At 40.2% G+C, this 18,343-nt stretch overlaps 2 protein-coding genes and 1 non-coding gene across 7 annotated transcripts; all 3 read right to left on the minus strand.

The window, feature by feature from the left end:
- Positions 1-1,711: 1,711 nt before the first annotated feature.
- On the minus strand, positions 1,712-18,304 carry tedc2 (tubulin epsilon and delta complex 2). 5 transcript variants are annotated; one of them, XR_015868211.1, is made up of 11 exons: positions 17,173-17,996; positions 16,720-16,763; positions 15,271-15,766; positions 15,103-15,156; positions 14,945-15,023; positions 13,738-13,882; positions 12,769-12,861; positions 12,280-12,467; positions 11,537-11,676; positions 8,338-8,841; positions 1,712-1,776 (listed from the first exon to the last, which is right to left on the minus strand). XR_015868211.1 is itself a non-coding variant. In XM_088437340.1 (11 exons), the coding sequence occupies exons 2-10, from the start codon at positions 17,274-17,276 to the stop codon at positions 11,542-11,544; spliced, it is 1,338 nt and encodes a 445-aa protein (XP_088293466.1). In that variant the 5' UTR covers positions 17,277-17,303; positions 18,232-18,304; the 3' UTR covers positions 7,741-8,841; positions 11,537-11,541. The 5 variants fall into 5 exon arrangements, 4 of the variants coding, with proteins under 4 accessions (XP_088293466.1, XP_088293467.1, XP_088293468.1 ...); XM_088437340.1 differs by lacking the exon at positions 1,712-1,776 and adding an exon at positions 18,232-18,304 and having other exon boundaries at positions 7,741-8,841; positions 17,173-17,303; XM_088437341.1 differs by lacking the exon at positions 1,712-1,776 and having other exon boundaries at positions 7,741-8,841; positions 17,169-17,267.
- On the minus strand, positions 1,950-6,140 carry LOC148410426 (transmembrane protein 100). Its single transcript, XM_088436077.1, has one exon. The coding sequence runs from the start codon at positions 5,927-5,929 to the stop codon at positions 5,561-5,563; it is 369 nt and encodes a 122-aa protein (XP_088292203.1). The 5' UTR covers positions 5,930-6,140; the 3' UTR covers positions 1,950-5,560.
- On the minus strand, positions 17,004-17,077 carry trnat-agu (transfer RNA threonine (anticodon AGU)). The gene has a single exon. It is a non-coding gene; the product is annotated as a tRNA-Thr (tRNA).
- Positions 18,305-18,343: the final 39 nt, after the last annotated feature.

The raw sequence follows: 18,343 nt of genomic DNA on the forward strand, positions 1-18,343 counted from the left end.
TGATTTAATAAACAAGCATTACGTCACAGAGGCAAGGAAATCTCCCTCTCAGGAAGAAATAATTCAATAATATGCGTCAAGTGGATGCTTTCCAAGAACAATAGGGTTATCTCCCTATAGAACTGCAAATATAAATTATTATTTGTCGATTCATTCCCACTACAGTGTGTTGTGTGATCTGATTGTTTTGTAAGTCAGAAAGTGACCTCAGCTGGAGCAGAGGCTGTGACATTCTTAATGTGGATGTAGCCACTGTTTCCATGGAAACTTCTCTCCAGAGCACTCAATAAAACACAAAGTGACCAGTAAATGTCTCAAGGGAATGGAATCAATCGACACATTTAACCACAGATTAGAATAATTGCATCCAGAGAATAGAAACATCTGCGGTAATTGATTTATAGAGAAGACAACTGCATTTTTTTTTTGTTGCTGTTGGGTTTGTTTGTTTTTTGTTTTGTTTTTGCTGGCTTGGAATCAATAATGTTGAGTCATGACTTTAAACATCCTCAACCTGACCTCATTGTGTATGAAATGTGAGCAACCCTAATTGTTTAAAAAAAAAAAAACTGTGGCACATTGAAAAGAAGAAAATGGAATATAATGAAATGTTCTGCTGATCAAGTCAATTTCATCTTCAGCTTCCTCTTGAAAGTTTCCTCAGCCAAAATTGCTGTCATTTGAAACGCTTGAGTAAAACATCAAATCACAATGTCATCCTTCCTCCATCCACTTCAAACATCTTTCTAGATTGCGTGAAATCCAATGTTATTGACTGCCAAGTGTAGGGAAAAAGGCGGAGATGGACAGGCGGATGAGATGCTCCCACATCTTGTTTCCTGTCATCTGTGCTGAGGCCTGCAAAGCAACTAACCACTTCCACCACATGTGCTCTGTGGCCCTGTTAGCCTCCGCACCAACTTTGCTCACTTTGCTCGAACGTAAACATCACGCACACACGCAGCTGCTTCCCAGCACTACTGTTTAGTGTCCATTTCGAGGAAAACGTTTAAATATAACTAAACTGTGATATGGTCAAGTACCACATGTAGCCTTCTTAGATTTCCATGATAAACCTGACCATATATATATATATATATATATATATATATATATATATATATATATATATATATATATATATATATATATATATATATATATATATATATATATATATATATATATATGTATATATATATATGGTGCTGTCAAGAGATTAACTCAGACCTATAATAAACTTAATTAATATCATTTTAATATCACCTAAACATTTCTGAGAAAAAAAAACTCAACCAGTTTATTTTTCATTTGGATACTTTGCATTCTTATGGCAAATCAAAAGATTGATAAACAACAACATAATATAGTTGCTCCATTTATTTATTTTTTTGAGAAAGGCCAAGTTGTAAACATTTACTTTCTTCTGTATTTGAGTGCCGGCTGAAACCTTTAGTTTCCACCATCAGCGTGTTTTGCATTTATGTGGTAGGCTAAACTTGAGCTGTCTGAGTGGTAAGCAAACTCCTTACAAAGAATGCATATCACTCTACATTTATCAAATATGCCTTCAATGCAATTTTATACATTAAATTTACCGGGCCGACAACTCTTATATGATCTTCCATTTTATCTTTTTCTTTTGCACTTGAACTTACACTCCCACCCACAACAGGAGCCAACAAGGAAATGTCAAACACAATTACAGCCAGTCAGTGTCCACTTCAGGGTCTGATTGACCTTTGTTTTCCAAACTCCAAACACCACACAAGGAGCCTACAGAAAGCACAAAGTTAATAATATTAAAAATTAATGCTTTCATGATGACTGTAAATAATTGAAGGCAATTCTGTACTGTGAATCTGACATCCCTGCTTTAGACCGATATCTCCTAGACCGTTATCTCCATCTGTCCATCTAAGCAAAGAAAATGAGTTCAAGTGTTTTGTTGAACATTTATTTATGCCATTGTAAAATGTACATCTATGTAGAAATATACAGTACAAATATAAAGTAATCGCATATACAGGACCAAAACACATCTCCACCAACATCAAATGCGGAAAACGCGGCCGTCCTCGGAGGCAAAAGTACAGCACTACATTGTTCTCCGACCTACACACAAAGCACAGAGGTAGATTTCCCCTTAATTTTCACGTTTAAAAGGCAGATGGGAAAACAAAAACGAAAAATATCTGGTCACTTTGTCATCGGTGTAAGTACATCATGGCAACGCAACGGCACAGATTGCTTAAAAAAGGAAACGTACAGTGCATCTGTGTTATGCTTTCTACATTCCCAAATACTGCAAAACTGCACCATGAAAAAAAAATATTTAGAGTACCACAAATGACCTGTGAGAGGCAGCGTGGTGCCAAAGTGTATAAAAATATAAAGAAGAGTTTACATTTGTAGACCAAGGAGTTTTCCGAGCAGCTCAGGCGAAGAAAAAAAAAATACACTACACCACAAGAGAATCGCTCAGAGTATTTTTTTAGAGCTTTTTGAAGATCTTACATTAGCTGACTTTGATCCAAAGGGAGGGGATGTGCTTTAAATCTAGCAGCATTTTGCTACACATGTAACCCACCTCATTGATCTTTTTAATATAATTAATCTTTTAATGTGTTACCGTAGTTTAAACATACTTTTCTGGCAACAAAGTTGCCGGTATTTTACTGTAAAAACAGCATTTTTTTTTTTAACAGTGTAGATAGAATGCCATGTTTTTCCATCTGTTTTTTTCCCTCCCAATTTTCTCTGACAATCTCTAAGCAACAACAAACCATTGAAATGCATATTTATCTGCAAAATAAAAATGAGTGAATGGCTAACAAACAAGGGCTGACTTTGGCACTGACTGTTGTATCTGCTACCTCTGGATGCATAGATTCTTTTGATCGGGTGGCAGGCAGGGCGAATGCAGATCCACATAGCAATCAATGGTTTTCAAGGGTAAAGAGGATGGGGTGCGTAAGGTAGGAGGCATTAATACATTCAACACATTGCACTTTCCCTTGGTGAGATCTGTGGTATATTATGGAATTCCAGACATGACACAATTTTGGTCACAATACAGATACAACGTGGGCACAAAATGCTAAACTGTTACCACAAAACACTAAATTGTGGTCACAAAATAGGCATAACATGAACAAAAAAAATTACATTTTCCAACAAATAATTATTTTTGGGTACACTTTCAAAGAAAATTCAAACACATTTTGAGGGGTTTCATGAAACAAGGTCCAAATGCTCTTTTTTCATAGACTGGAACACATACGCTTTGCGTGTATTTTCACTTTATTGCTGGGGCAAATCAAATTTACTGTTTTGAAGAATTTTGCAGACCAACAAGCGCCATGTTGGGTGTGGACCAAGGGTTTTTTCTTTTGCACGCTCCTGGTGCACTTGACAATTTGTTGACAGAAAATAGACTACCGCTAAAACCATCAAAAAGAAAGTTCTCACACACAAATGGACAATTGGGGTGTAAGGCAGGACCCAAGTGCCCACTTCACAGTGGGCAACTTAACATAATCTGCAAGTTGAAATCTTCTTGCAGTTTATTATCAATTTAAATTGTGCATACCCAGCAATAATGGAGTCCAGTGAGTCCATTATGTGTCTTCAATGTAGACTATCTCTCTCGCCTGTGTTGTTTTTAAAGGTAATGCAATGAACCACTTCAAGTGACAGGAAATCAGGTTGGCTGTGTTCACTCCTACAACGGTGCAAACACCAATTTCTTCCAGAGTACGTCTATGAAAATTCTAAAGCAAAGAAAACCACCCATGGGCACAGTTGGATTGCACTTTGTGCTAGACTTGAGCTGAGAATGGAAATAGGGCCCTAATGTTGCAATAAAGATATATTACTGGAACAGTCATCAGAAGTCATTAAAACAGTTTTTTTTTAATTAAAACAGAAAATTAGAGTTCTTTATTTGAATGTCTAAAAAGAAAAACGCTTCAGTGGTTGTATTTCATGTTAGACCGTGGACATCAAGTGAAAATAATTATCCTGTCATCCCTTTATGGTGAAACATTTGAGAACTTTAATATTAAAGGTCTGCATTACAGTATTTCATAATGCTGGATGTTCTCATTTTTTTATGACAAGAGGTCCAATACATATTTTAAGCACTGCTTTGTGACCACACTCTCGTTATACTATTTTAATGTCAACAGTCATGGGATTTTTCTCATATGTTGTCGTTACAAACAATACATGAGGATGAAACAGATTTTTTTCTAAATAGTTTTTGCTGGACTATTTCTTACTAAAGGCTACACGTTTGAATCCAATAGGAAGTAGTGTTTTATCATATAGTCGAGGGTTCGCCTTTATTGAATAGAAAAAAAATATGTTCGACATTGATTTGCATTTCAGACGTCACCTATGGTCATGAGATTTATACAGCGATACGATTTTGGATACAAACAAGCAACAAGCTCCCTCTACAGTGCTACATTGACTCACAGCTGCCTCTCGAGGGAAAAAGGCATCATTATAAGACAGGAGGGGCCCGGAGCTAGCTTATTTGGACAAGTTTGTTCCTTTTCAATGAAGTCTGAAAATCGTCTTCAGCTGTGAAAACGATTAGGGATCAAGTAATGGGAGACGTCCAGATGCAGATAGGGTGGATCAAAAAGTGCTGCCTGGGAAAGGAGTGTGAGGGTGAGCGCAAGGGCAAGTGGGGCATGAGTTCATATGGAAACATACGAATGTGACAGAGCCTTTTTCCATGTGTGCTTGGTCAAGGCACGAAACGGGAGGGGCTTCTCGCCGAGCGGGATCAGTCAGGGTCCCAGTTATGGCATGTGTCCTTCAGTAATCCTGGCCTGATTTGTGTGGAGTTGAGGTACCCCGCACGGACCACGGCAGGAACTCCGGTCGTAGAAAAGGATCCATTTGCTCGTGCAAATATTCGTGTTCCTCGCTAGGAAAGTCCTGGAATCTTTTATTTTGAGCACTCCTCTCCTACGCCTCGTTGTCCACACAGATACCATCGGGATCCTCGCCGACTCAAGTTCCACTCTCGCCCCCCCAACACATTGCTGCGGTGTCACAGGACGAGGGAGTGACGCCGTCCGCTGACGTGGGTGCGCTGCTCTTTTGCCCCGCGTATCGGGTTGCCGTCTTCAGGCCGCGCTCCTGTCCTCTCGGAGAGTCACCTGTCCCGGGGCGGGAGGAATGCTATGACTGACGCGGCTGGTGACGCTAGCAATGACACCGCCGGCGCTTCTGCATAGCGAGGGAGGTCTGCCAGTGTGCGTAAATATGCACGAGGTGCGCCAAGCATATTTGGTCTCCTTGGAGGTTGTTTTGACATCGGACACCTGCCTTCTGATGATAAAACAGCATGTGAGACACGGCAGATCGCTTCTTGTCAATCCAAAATGGTCCAGACTAAACAGATCTGGAGTGTGAAAATCAGGAATCCCCAATAACTGGGAGAATAGAGAGATTACCGGAGATCCAGAAGGTGGCTTCTTCAGTCAACTTCTCAACCTCGGCTTTTGAATTTCCAACATTTCCCCCCCTCTTCGAATACGCTTCACAGCGGACACTGCTCTGAGGCGAACGAGCCTCCCTCTTTCTTTTTCCTCTTCTTTTTCTTGTGGACGGTCCAGCAGGCGGTGGCCATTAGCAGGAGCAACACCCCCATGACCAGCAGCACCAGAGACACCACCTTGGTCTGGGGCAGGTCATTATAGGCGTAGGTAACCCCCGTCCCGGCCACGCCAATCACCAGCGAGATGATTCCGAAGGGGAAGATGCAGCGGTACCAAGACTTCTCCATACCCCCCGTGGCTTGGGACAGACGCTCCAAGGAGGAGAGCACCTCAGGGACTTTGGCGCCTCCGACTTCCAAGGACTGTCCCTCTTGCGGCTGGCAGGCAAGGGGCCCTGTGGTGCAGCCCATCCTCGCTGCAGGGGCAGGTGAATCTACGTTGGGCCCTTTTGTAGTTTCAACCAGGAGGAGGAAGTCTAGAACAAGAGCGACGAGGTCTCTGGAGATCGGAGCAGAGCAATCTTTCTGATGAAGTTGGTCCTGAAAAGAGCCTCAGATTCTCCTCCTCTCTTTGCGAATGTCTCTCTGCACGCTGTCTGCTCTGACTCTGAAGCAGCACATTGTGCACTGAGATTGAGCGCAGTGTCGAGGCACATATAAAGCAGCGTGAGGAGGAGGAGGAGGAGCTCTGGGCAAGTCCAAATGCTCCCATTGGCGCTCTTTTGCGTGATGTCAGAATCGTGTAGATGGGGGGGTGATGAAAAGCAGGAAAGAGGAGAGTTAACAGCTCCTTCTTTTTTTTTTTTTTTTGCATCTTCCCATCAATACCTCACAACTGTGGTATTTTCACTGTAATTCCGTAAGGAAAAAAACTGAAGCCAAAGGCAGTGTAAAGGAGAATCCCCCCTGTAATAAATTTGACATGCACTGCACCACTCTGCAATAACAAAGGTGTGTCACCACCACATGAAAATTCACAAGTAATGCACCAAAGGGGTTCTACATGTGGTTATCTACCCACGCCTTCATTTAATGAGCAAGTCTATGTGTGAAGGCATGTTAAAACACCAAACAGACATCTTTACATGCAAAAATGCTCATACCAATTCTTGCACATGACAATTTAAACTGCCCCCACTGGCTTCCCACCTACTCACAGAAACACTCGAGATACCATAGCTTGTTGAACGAGAAGCAAAAAAGTAGTAGCTTTATACTCACTGGTTCATCATTGTTTCATGAGACACTATCTGCTTTCATACAAGACTACAGAAATCAGAGCATACTATTGAGAGGCTGATATCAGATAATCTGGACAATTTTAGGTTACATTTAAGTTTCAATCGATTATGTGATTATTAATTAAATTGAATAATTTGGTAATGGATTACTTATCGATTCATAAATGACTTTTCTCAGATATCAGTATGGTATACCCTGTTTGTTTTTGTCATTTTACATATATTTGAATAAACTCCACAAATAAAGGAAGAGGTTCAAACCCTGTACCCTTTTGATAGTGTTCTTTATACGGTGCCGAGTTACCTATCTGTGACCGCTGAGCGGAGATTCTTTTATGACCGAAAAAGCGACCAAAATGAATTAAGGGCTAAAAATTGCAGGAAGTAGCATGACTTGGGCCATCTCATTGTGATTAGATAAAAGGACGCCAGCTCCTCAAGGCCCACATTATGAGATAATTGGATACCTAATTTCCTCATATGTATGCCACACATGCCTCCATTTGTGGAAGATCCCATAAAATACAGTACATGCCTTTCCTGTAAGATACAGTACGCTTACCCTTCTGTAAAAAGGGAACGCCTTACTCAGGAGAATGCTGGAAATTGAAATAAAGAACACTGCACAGCCAAATGGAGTTGAACAGATGAACAGAGTGACTAAGCGGCCAATGCTGTTGCTCCAAAGGAAAATTCGAGAGCAGAAGCGAAACAAAGCAGGGAATGGGAAAAGAGGAATGTTTTTGTGAGCACTGGAGGAGAAAACAACATGTTCAAGAGCAAGCAGAGATTCCTGGGGGAGCTTTTGAGTTTCTGTGGATTTTCTTTTTGGTCTGTTAAGTGGGAAATGAGGGATTTTTTTCCCCCTGCTTTTCCTGTCTCAGTAAATGACAAGCTACTGATAACATGCATTGGGAAATCCAAGAAAGAGCCAAGAAATGATTTTTTTTTTCCTTCCAACATTTTTAATTGTGCGATTTATAAATGTGTTGGGTAATCCTCACGAGACGAACAGAAAAACTTCAATCAGCTATGAAATAGTTCTGTTTCTATGACAGCAAAGTAGTCCTAATTTTGTTTTAAGTCAGCATGCGCCATAGTATATCACAAATCTCTGCTAGTAGTCATAGTTACAGTACATTTTGTACAAGAAACACATAAAAACCCTCAATATAATGCCTCATAAACCAGAGACACATTGCACTCCCCTAGAGGGAAAAAATATGGCCCAGGGTTCAATGAGGCAATATTTGATGTAATATTCTAAGCTATTAGTACGTTAATCATTGAATTAACGTTTTGTAGATTTGATGAAATCTTAAAGAGCATTGTGATTTCAAACACAAATGCTGAGTCTGCTTTGTATGCATTGTATTCACATTCTTCTATTACCATCTCTTCTCACTGGTCTTGGGATCATGACAACCCGAGGGGGAAAAACAAAACAAAAACCTAACACTAAAACTTTATTTATTGATACAGATTACTGTCCAGGATAATGTAGATTTGTCCTGGTTCATCTTAAAGATGCTGCATTAGACCTACAAGAGACCACCAACTAAGTAATATATTACTAACCTGTTTGTAGTTGTCTCTCTCTTTGTGCAATCATCATGGAACTATTATTGTAGTTAATATGGCTATTGTCGTGTTTATTGTCTCTGGTCTCCCCACCAGCTGTTCAACTCCTTCATCTAAAATGACAGTTACGTACAGAGCTGAGAAGCATGGTCTCAGCAAGAACGTAAAAGACTGACAGTTACGTATGTAACTGGGGGTCTCTGCGTCCCGAATGATCGTCACGCCACGCAGAATCCCTCATGCTTGGCGTGAGAAGTTTCTGAGAGATTGTCTTCCGGTTGTCCCAGGATGTTATACGCGCACGAGGTCATCCAGGGGTTACAAATGATGACGTAAGGTGGTAGGCATTCTCGGCCAGCGTGCGCGCAAAGGGACTGCTGCTTGATCACACAGGGCCACAAAGCAGCTGAACTCCACCTCAGCGAGCACAAACAAAGCCGTCAGAGGCAGAGGAGGGTGGAAGATCAAACCGCAGCTCCAACTGATGCGGTCAGAAGGCTCCTGGCGACGTTACACAGAAGAAGATAAACAACTTTGATCCACAGGAGAAAAGCGTAACCCGGTGGCATTCAAGAAAGTTATGAGAGGCTGTCACTAACGTATGCTGGTGTGAATTCTTGACCTACGCGTATGAGTACTGCCAACAGAGGTCAGCAGGGACCTTTAACTCCCTGGAGCATAAACCTGTCAGACTTCCATTATGTTGGTATTTAACTTCATTGTATTAGCTGGAATCTCAAAATTCACCCTTAATCTGTTCTGCTCTGGGCAGTATTGTGTTGGTATCAGGGTTTTCTATTCTTTTCTGTTCTTGGTTTTAATTTATCTTCGCGTTCTGGGTTGTTTGGGGCTTTTATTCACATTAGTTATGTTTCTGTTAGATTGATTGTGTGCACCTGTCCTCAGTCACCTGCTTCCTTTGTGTTTGCTAATCAAATCCCTGCTCCAATTGTGTCTTGCCCAGGTATTCCTTGTTGTCTCATTAGTTTTGACTGTGTTTAGTTTTCTGTTTCTGTTGCGTTCTTGTTGGGTCATTGTTGACGGACCAACGCAATGGCCAACTTTGCTCAAAACTGACGAATACAATAGACAGAAAACAATTTTCGATCAATGCTTAATAATCTTATTTGTAGGTTTCTTGTCGTTCGTTGGCATAACGGGCATCTGTCAATGATAGACTGACATATACAATGGCAGATGAAAACCCACTATCTGTCGACGCTTAGTTCTTCTCTTTTGTAGGTTTTAGGCCATTTGTTGTTCTTTGGCAAAACAGGCATCCATCAGTGACTGACCATTGATCCTGACATACAGTCCAAAACCAACCAAGTGAGACAATGACCTTGCAGAGACAGGGTTCTCTTTAGGGTTTCTTCTTTTTAATGAGCTTTTTCTTGCTTCTGGCGCTTTGTGCTTGCTCTTATTAAGTTAGTTTTGTTATATACCTGTACATAATGTCACGGATGAGCAAAACTTCCTCCATTCCAAATTTGATCAATGTCATATTTTCTTACAAATCTAATCCTTACATGAATTTGTTATTATTATTATAGTAGTAGTATTTTGACCATGCAATGTTAGTGGCTCAACATAATATGCTGGTTTATTTTGATTTTACTGAAACGGTTGGAAGATGTGAGGATATAGACTTATAGACTATATAGAATAGATCTTACAAGAGGAGTGTGTCTCCTGTGCCGGCCCGGGTGTAAATTGCCTTGTGGTAACGTCTGTTGCCACTTGGCACTCAGCAAATGAAATTGACGTGATTTGTCTTTGGACGAGAGGCGGGATACACAGTGGACTGGTTCCCAATAGGATAACATGTAGATAAGCATTCACACTTCACATTCACACACCGTTGACCTAGTTAGCCAAGCATGCCATTTGTTTCGTTGGCCTTCATTAAAATGATGCTTAAACCCTCTGAACTCTATCTGGCAACAAGTGACAATAAAAGTGTTAATTGACAAATTAGGCACTTCTGTTGATAGCTAAATTTCTGTCACTGATGACATGGGGGGAAAGGTGTCTTTGTACATGGAAAATAAAGATACTGGGAGAAAAATAGGAGAGAAAAATGGCACGCTGGCATGAGACAGGTCCAAACAGGTGGGATGAGGCCTTGCTGGTGGGAGTGAGATTGCTGCGCTGGTGACAGCCAGAGTGCAAGCAGCTGATCGTCTGCCTGCACTCTGGCCTGGATACAGCAGTGCAATCAGGTCAGAGGAAGGCTGTGTTGTGTAGACATCATTCCCATTGGGATCTGTCAGTTGGGGTTGATGCAATCAGGTTTCTTTGGCACACTGCGGTAAAAACACCCTTGCTTGGCTGACACTTCTGATCCTAGAGGAAAGGTCTGACTTTTTCTTATTAAGCCAGCGTGACCGTTTCATTGAGTGCTTTTATTGATTAAGACTTGCTTACCAGAACATTTGAACTTAAGCTCTTTTTCTAGCTACCCCCTCAGGGTAAATGTTGGCTATTCCAGATCGTAGCATACGGCCAAGCAGCTCCCCATGTGTATCATCTCAGCCTTGGTGCGTTCAGCAGGCCTCCAACACCCACGTCCCGCTGCGTGAACTCAGAGCCACCTGTCGCCCAGTCTGGCAAGGCCGAGGCCGTCCACACGTCATCTGCGGGCATGAGCCCTTAAGGCCTCCCCCAAGGCTTGTGGCGTACTCCCTTCATTTAACATTTTGAAGGAAATAAACCCCCAAATGGCTTTGCTTCTCTGCATCACAGATGGTGAATTACTTTAGTTTCGCTATACTCCACACGCAACTAGATGTGAGATGTTTTAGTGACGTCTCTTTAATTCCCTGAAGTACAATGCATGGCCTGTTGCCACGGCTTGAAAAGGTCTGTCTGAATTTCTGCCAATTATTTATCTTTAATGTTTGTTATATTAGCATTAGTTACCAGAAGACTGTATTTTCCAATATAAGAAGCCTAATACTAACAAGCTGAACTGAAAAAGAAAAATCACATGGATGTCAAGGGATGGGGATGTCCGCTCAAGGACAGCTGGCATAGGCACTGGCAAGCCCACAACTCTTGTGAGGAAAATGGATATCTACAATTGTCTTCATTGGTTCAAACACAATACAAGAAATGAAGTTCACCGCTTCAGTAATCCATTTAGAAAATGTAACAGAAATGAGCCACTTTATTTGAAAAAAGGAGCAATCATTACTCAGGTTAGAAATCCAGGACGATGGCAGGGAAACGCTGACCTCCTTCCGCCAACAAGGAGTATAAGTCTCTCAGCACACTGCGGTTGGTTGACAGAGTGACGATAGAGGTCAGTTGAGGGGACAAGGCGTCCAGCAGAGCCTGTCATAAGGATACACTTTCAGCTCATGGCAACAATTCAAGAAACAAAGAAATCTGGAGAGCAATAAACATGCCATTATACACCTAAATTCTTTATTTTAATCCTACCGTCCAATTTTTGTGTTGCCCCACTTCTCAACCAATTCAAACTTCCAAGTATTTATAAATCCAAGAAATTCAGGCTTGTATTTTTCATTAACAAAATTCCTCATCTTTTCCACACACACAGACACACAAAAAATGCTTCTTTTTCACTCATTCACCTCCATTGATGACTACTGATGTCAAATATTTTACTGGACTGGCAATGAGTGAGTTAATATAAGATATTCAACAAAATATTCTTCACCTTTAAATACTGTATTATCTTTGAAACTGTACAGCTAACAGAGGACATCTATGGAACTAACCCTCAGAGAAATGCACTCATACTACACACTATACTACTATCCTAATATAGAATTTCATTACTCAAACTGATACATAAAAAAAACAGTTCAGTCTGGCATCACCTATTCAACATTGCCGTGCAGTTCCCACAGCAATTTTACTTTCTAGTTCAAATTAATGTAACTATAAAGGAGTGCAGTGTGCAACGCTCACCTGCTGAAGGTAAATCTCCTGCTGCAAGAGAGCCACTCTCATCCTGATTGCCTCCAGCTGTCGCAGCTCGGCCTCTGAGGCATAAGTGATAGTCACAGGCAAACGGTGCGTGATCGCCTCATCCTTCGCCGGCCTGGTGGCGTAAAGGCAAACTCCCTCCGGCCTCCATCGATCCCAGGCTTCCCATTCTGATGAAATATGTGGCTATTTTTAGAGCGTGAGCAAGCGTAATCCAAAAACGTTTGCCGCCGCTGCTTGAAATTGCGTCGAACATCTTTTAGAGGGGACACATTATGGAAAATACATTTTTAATTATGTTTACAAAGCAGTGTCTCCCGTGCACCTGACCACCACATCAAGTGTGAAATTAAACAACCTAGTGAATATTTGATATGCCTATTTATGATAATAGGTTTGGGCACCTGTTGCGTGATGAATATGTGACCATAGAGTTAGTTAGTTAGTATTGAAACGAGGGGAAAAAAATACCTTTTATTGCATGCTCTGCAAAATTCCGGAGATCCACTGCTCTTATTTGCAGTCTCTCAGGTGTTAGATAGGAAAATATGTCTTCTTTTGTTCCTGCAGTGATTTAAAAAAAAAAAAGAGAATTGTTTCATTATGGCAAAGCAAGAAGAACTGTTCAGTGGAAACGTGCTCTGGAGCTGTCATGGCTCATAAATGGGGCCGAGGAGATGCTAAAGAGCGTACATTTCTAAAGACAACCACTTCCTGCCAGCTCCCAGGCCTCTGACAAGGTCACAGTAAAAATAAAAATGCCTGGATTGAGTTCAAAAAGTAATAAGTCCACCCTTTTCTCATGCTTTACTGTTATGTCAAGGTTAATTAAAAAGTGCCCAACAGTTGGTTCTTATTCTAAAGGCAGGATGACACTTTGAAAGCTCGTAGCACTGTGAGTTATATTATAGTGATTAGATTAGGACACGATGATATGGTCTGGTGGTAAAATCCAGATTTTCAAATTCCATTGATTTCCCCCGCTTTCATATTTAAACCAAAAAAGCAAATGAAAACAATAAGTTAACATTTGTTAGTTTCCCTTTTGGGATTTCATTCTTGTCTCCTGAAAACAAAATCTCAACATTATTATTTACTGCAAATGACAATTAGAAATTCTGATGCAGATTTTAGGGATGTTCATGAAAGTTGACACACGATTTTCTTTCACGGACCACATAAAATAACGTGTCAGACCAGATCTGGCGCCCGAGGCCGTAAGTTTGACACCTGTGATTAAGAATCTTTAATGAACTTAAAAATACATTATTTTGGAGTGTGCAAGGAAGATTTTAAACCTGAACCCCATTAAGGGACATCTGCAATCCACTAGTCCAAAAAAATGGTTTGCAATGATATTTTGGAAGTCAACCAGCAACATTCAAAAGATTGAGCTGTTTTATCGGCTTCACTTGCAATTTGTTGCACTATGGATTTTACCCGATTCCGTGCTCTGCTCTGAGGTCTGCTGATCCAGAAGGTCCATTGTCTGGCACTGCTGGGCGAGTTCATCAACCTGGTGAGTCAGTGTGCCTAGCAGACCTCCAATCTGCTCTGGGCTTCCAGTGGGCCAATCTTTGGGAAACTGTAAATGTCACATTGATAAACCAAAACATAATATACTTTTTAAAAAATGGGCTATGTATTGCATGTGAGTGATTTAACGCAATGAATACAACCAAAAACTATTGTTTTCAGGTGTTTTTTTTTTCAGTGGATGCACAATACATAATGGATTATATCATTTTTCCAAGGATCATCGGTTGTTTATTGCTATTCAAGATGCATTGTATTTGTGATATATTGAGGGCAATCCATAAGGGGATAACCTCACTACTTATTCGATATACAGTATATAAATATGGTGAATAGTGAGTGATTCTGAGCATAGCCGTAAGTCTTCAATGAAGCTGACATGTATGTTTTTGGAATGTGGGAGGAAGTCCCTGGAGAAAACCCATGCAAGCAAGCGGTGAACATGCCAACTTTATACACATCTCGAATGTAAGGCAGGCATGGTAACCACAAGTCTATTGCTGTATTGCAAACAGAAATCTTCAGATATAAAAGGTTTTTATATGGGTTGTTTGCTTAAAGGGTGATTTGCTTTTAAATAACTGTATATAAGATTTATTTCATTCTAGCTTTTATTTATATGTATTATTTATGATAACATACCGCTGTTGTTGTATACCCGCTGTAGAATGACAATACAGACATTCTATTCTATCTGGGGGGAAACAATTTTGCAGGAGGCCTGTTGAATTTATTGTTAAACACGGTTTACTTCCACATTTCCAGATACGTTGTAATATTGTCAAGTGTAAAACATATACTTCATACCCTTTTTTTCCTCAGGGGATGTCTGTCTACTTCTGAATTATTTTGCCACAGAATTTTAATCACCTGAAAATTATGTGATTGTGCTCCATCTGGCCATTCTACATTACACTATGAATACAAAATGCTTTATTTTGTGTTGTAAAAACGTAATTTATTTTAAAATACAGCTTCTGTATTGTAGACGTAAGATCAAACAGGTGTACCTAAAGAAGTGTCCTGTGAGTGACACAGCAGGGGGAAAATGTGTGTGAGGTTTTTCCCAGCACATTTTGACAGGCGTCACTAGTAAAGAGGAAGGATATACCGTTGCTCTCATTCTCTCCATGAAGCGACTCCTCCCAGGCGCAGGTTTCCTTTGAGCAGCCATCACTTTGTCCCACATTCTGTGGAGGAAGGAAACGGCAAAATAAGAAAGTGAGAAACGCGCTGTGTAACAGTCGGACAAATAGAGATTTTGTCCACCTGTTTTGCTTGATCCTCAAAGAAATCCATTGTTCCTTCTGCATGCTCTGCGCACTGTCAGGAGAGAAATTTAGAAGAATAAAAACAGGTGCAGATGCAAACTTCGGTAGCCGTGATTGGACACGATCTACAGTATACAGTTCAGTATCTGCGTGTAACATATTATACCTTCTTAGTTGATGCAGACTGTGATCTTTCATATCTCCTCTGTCATGTGACATTGCAGCTGAAACTCTGGTCACTTGCTCACCGCTTGCCGTGATATTTCCGCCACTGATGCTCCCAGGGGCAGAGGGCTGGACACTTTTTAGAGCCATGCTATTTGATTGGGTCTTTGTCACGTTTTTACTAGTGGTGCTTTTACACTTTCCAGGACGGTAGGTGGCTGACGATTTTGATGTCACAGGCTTTTTGGGTGCTTTTTTGTCACTACTGGCAGACTCGAGGGTTGATTTGCTGTCCGCCTGATTTCCTTTGAAGCCAGAAGAGGCTTTTAAAGTTGCCTCTTTAGGTATGGCAGCAAGGTCCTTTCGAGGCTGAGTGGGTTTGTTTCCCTTGGGGTCTTTAGTGAAAAGCCTTGTGCCACTGCGCACATGAAGGGCTTTTTCCAATGCTTTTTCAAGCAGTTCAATTTCTTGCATCTCTAATGGGGATGTTGCTGTGTCTGAACAGATGCACAAAGAATATTTCACAATGTATACAGAGAATACACATCCTCAGTATGTTAGGTACACTTGTACTATCTAATTAGCTCAATATTTCCTCAAGCAGTTCTTGTCTGGCAAGTAATTGCGGTGTGATGCACCCACTGTCTTCCACTAAAGTAGATGAGCACCCCAACTCAAATAAAATATGTTTTCGTTTCCCCTCGAGAACATAATTAGCAGACTGGGCTACTACTATGTGATTAGAATTACTAGGTAATGATTATGTAATTTCCCTCACGGGCTTAATAAAGTATAACTTAGAATAGTAGTACGCTACTAGTAGTGAAACTACCTAGCTGCTAGCCTTAGGCAGAGTCACAAATAAGTCACAGACAACAAAGACAGCATTAATTATTAAAATGCATTCTTAATGCAATGCACGTACACACTCACACATGTATTTTACACATTCACAGCAGTTTTCAGCTGTTTTTAACTTGTTATGATGTTTTCACGAATGCAGGCTTAAATCAGGGGGATTAGTCTTGAGTTATTGGCAAAAATAGACATTTTCGACAATAACTATTGTGGGATTTCTACAAAAACAACCTCTTTAAAGTCTCGACTACATTTCCCAGCAGACAAAAGTTTCAAATCGTAATCAAATTATATATAAAAAAAAAAAAAATAAAAAAAATAGGATTAGTTGACAATGTGCACCTTTAAAAGATAAAATGTGTTTTTCTGAAAACTAAGGATTTCCATTTGGCAACATTCAAATTGCTGTAGCTTAAACCATTTTTTTTAGCTACCTCCATGTAGAGTACGTAATTTTATATGGAATTACGTGTAGAATTAAAATATAGCTAGACCTTAATTTTCATTTTCGAAGCCATAAGATTGGTTTTGTGAAAATGCATCACATATATTTGGAAAATGCATCGCATATATTTCATTTGTTTAAAATTACCGGTTAAAGCCTCATTATTTGGCTCTGGTTCTTCGGGAGCTGTCCTGAAAGGAAAAGACAGAATAGAAGTAATCATACATATAATCATGCAATTTTAGTGAAAACATTTAATAGAGTCAAAAAAATATTTTTACTGCGTTTAATGTTTTATATGCTGTATATTCATTTCTTGACTTAAGATGTGATGGATATTGTGAAACTTAAACAGTATAGTCCCGATTTAATAGCCCTAATATGCCTAGCCATAAAATCAACTGCAGTACGATGCAGTAAGTACCTCAAAAAGGCACTGCTGGGATTCGAACCCAGGATCTCCTGTTTACTAGACAGGCGCTTTAACCAACTAAGCCACAGCGCCAGATGCGCATGCATGAAATGCAGTTTGAATACAATCGACACAATTATTTTTAAACCGTAACGACAAGGCAAGAAAAGAAAAAGTAACATACTCACAAGCTTTGTAGAACCTCCTTGTATAACTGAATGCAGCCGTTTACCCTCGCCTCTTCGTCTTTGTACGACTTGATGGCCGTCTCGACGGAGGTAAGCAGCGACATTCTTCCTTCACTGAACTTAAAGGGAATCTTAAAAGTGTGATTAGTTCATTGAAAGTCTCAAACTATGCCTTCGATAGTTGTAGTTCTTCAAACAAGAGAGTAGAAGGCAAGCGAGTGAATTTGTATGACGTATGCGGAAGTAAGTCACCCAGAAGTTAAGTACACTTCTGTAATTTACGGCAATTATCGAAACGTTCACGAAATTATAAGCTTTTTGTCTAAATATAAATTACCTTTACTCACAAGAACGAAAAAACGCAATATTATGACTTTGGTTTCTTCGTCATGTGCCAACTCTCGCGAGAAGTGCCACCGCAAAACTCGAACGCTCCATTCAAACATTCAGTTGGTGAACTGTTAAAATTCTTCTTGAATTTGATAGAAACACTCCTAAAAAACTACTTATTGGAAATACAGCAGCTTGCTACCCTCGTTGGTAGGCATGCATCATCCCTTTCATCATCTTGCCCCCTCCCTGCCAACACTCAAAGCAACCATCTGCCATATACTAATGATGGCCTGGGCACTAATATTCCCTTACACACAATATGTCCTCCTCGTCTGTCACACTTCTTCTCTCATTTGCAAACAAATGTTTATTCGTTTATTTGTTTATGTATGCACAGTATGCATGCATGCATGCGTTACAGGTTTTATCATATGTGATTCATTTTTTGACCGACATCGGCCGAAGCCTTGAACCAAAAGTTATTGATAAATACTGTACAAGTTGATGTATTTTTCAGTTTCTATTGATGTAATATTCTACATAGATATGCAACTATCACGTTCAGTTTGTTGTACATTAGTTTTGAAGGTACGGTCTCAATTGCCTTACTGGGATATATAAATGTTTGAAAATAACAGTAGTATTTATAAAACGTGTAATACAGAACACACGGGCTTGCGCTAGGTTCTACGTAGTAATTGAACACCACTTGTTAAAGTACAATACCTTTCTAATGTATTTCTTAGTATTTTAACGGTCGCCCGTTAGAAAAAAAAAAGTTTTGACTAGCACCATCAGCACTTTCTGTTTATTCACCACGTGACCATATCATGTGATG

The sequence above is a fragment of the Hippichthys cyanospilos genome, chromosome 16 (assembly GCF_059441005.1).
Source record: "Hippichthys cyanospilos isolate Australia breed blue-spotted pipefish chromosome 16, RoL_Hcya_1.0, whole genome shotgun sequence".
Lineage (NCBI taxonomy): Eukaryota > Metazoa > Chordata > Actinopteri > Syngnathiformes > Syngnathidae > Hippichthys > Hippichthys cyanospilos.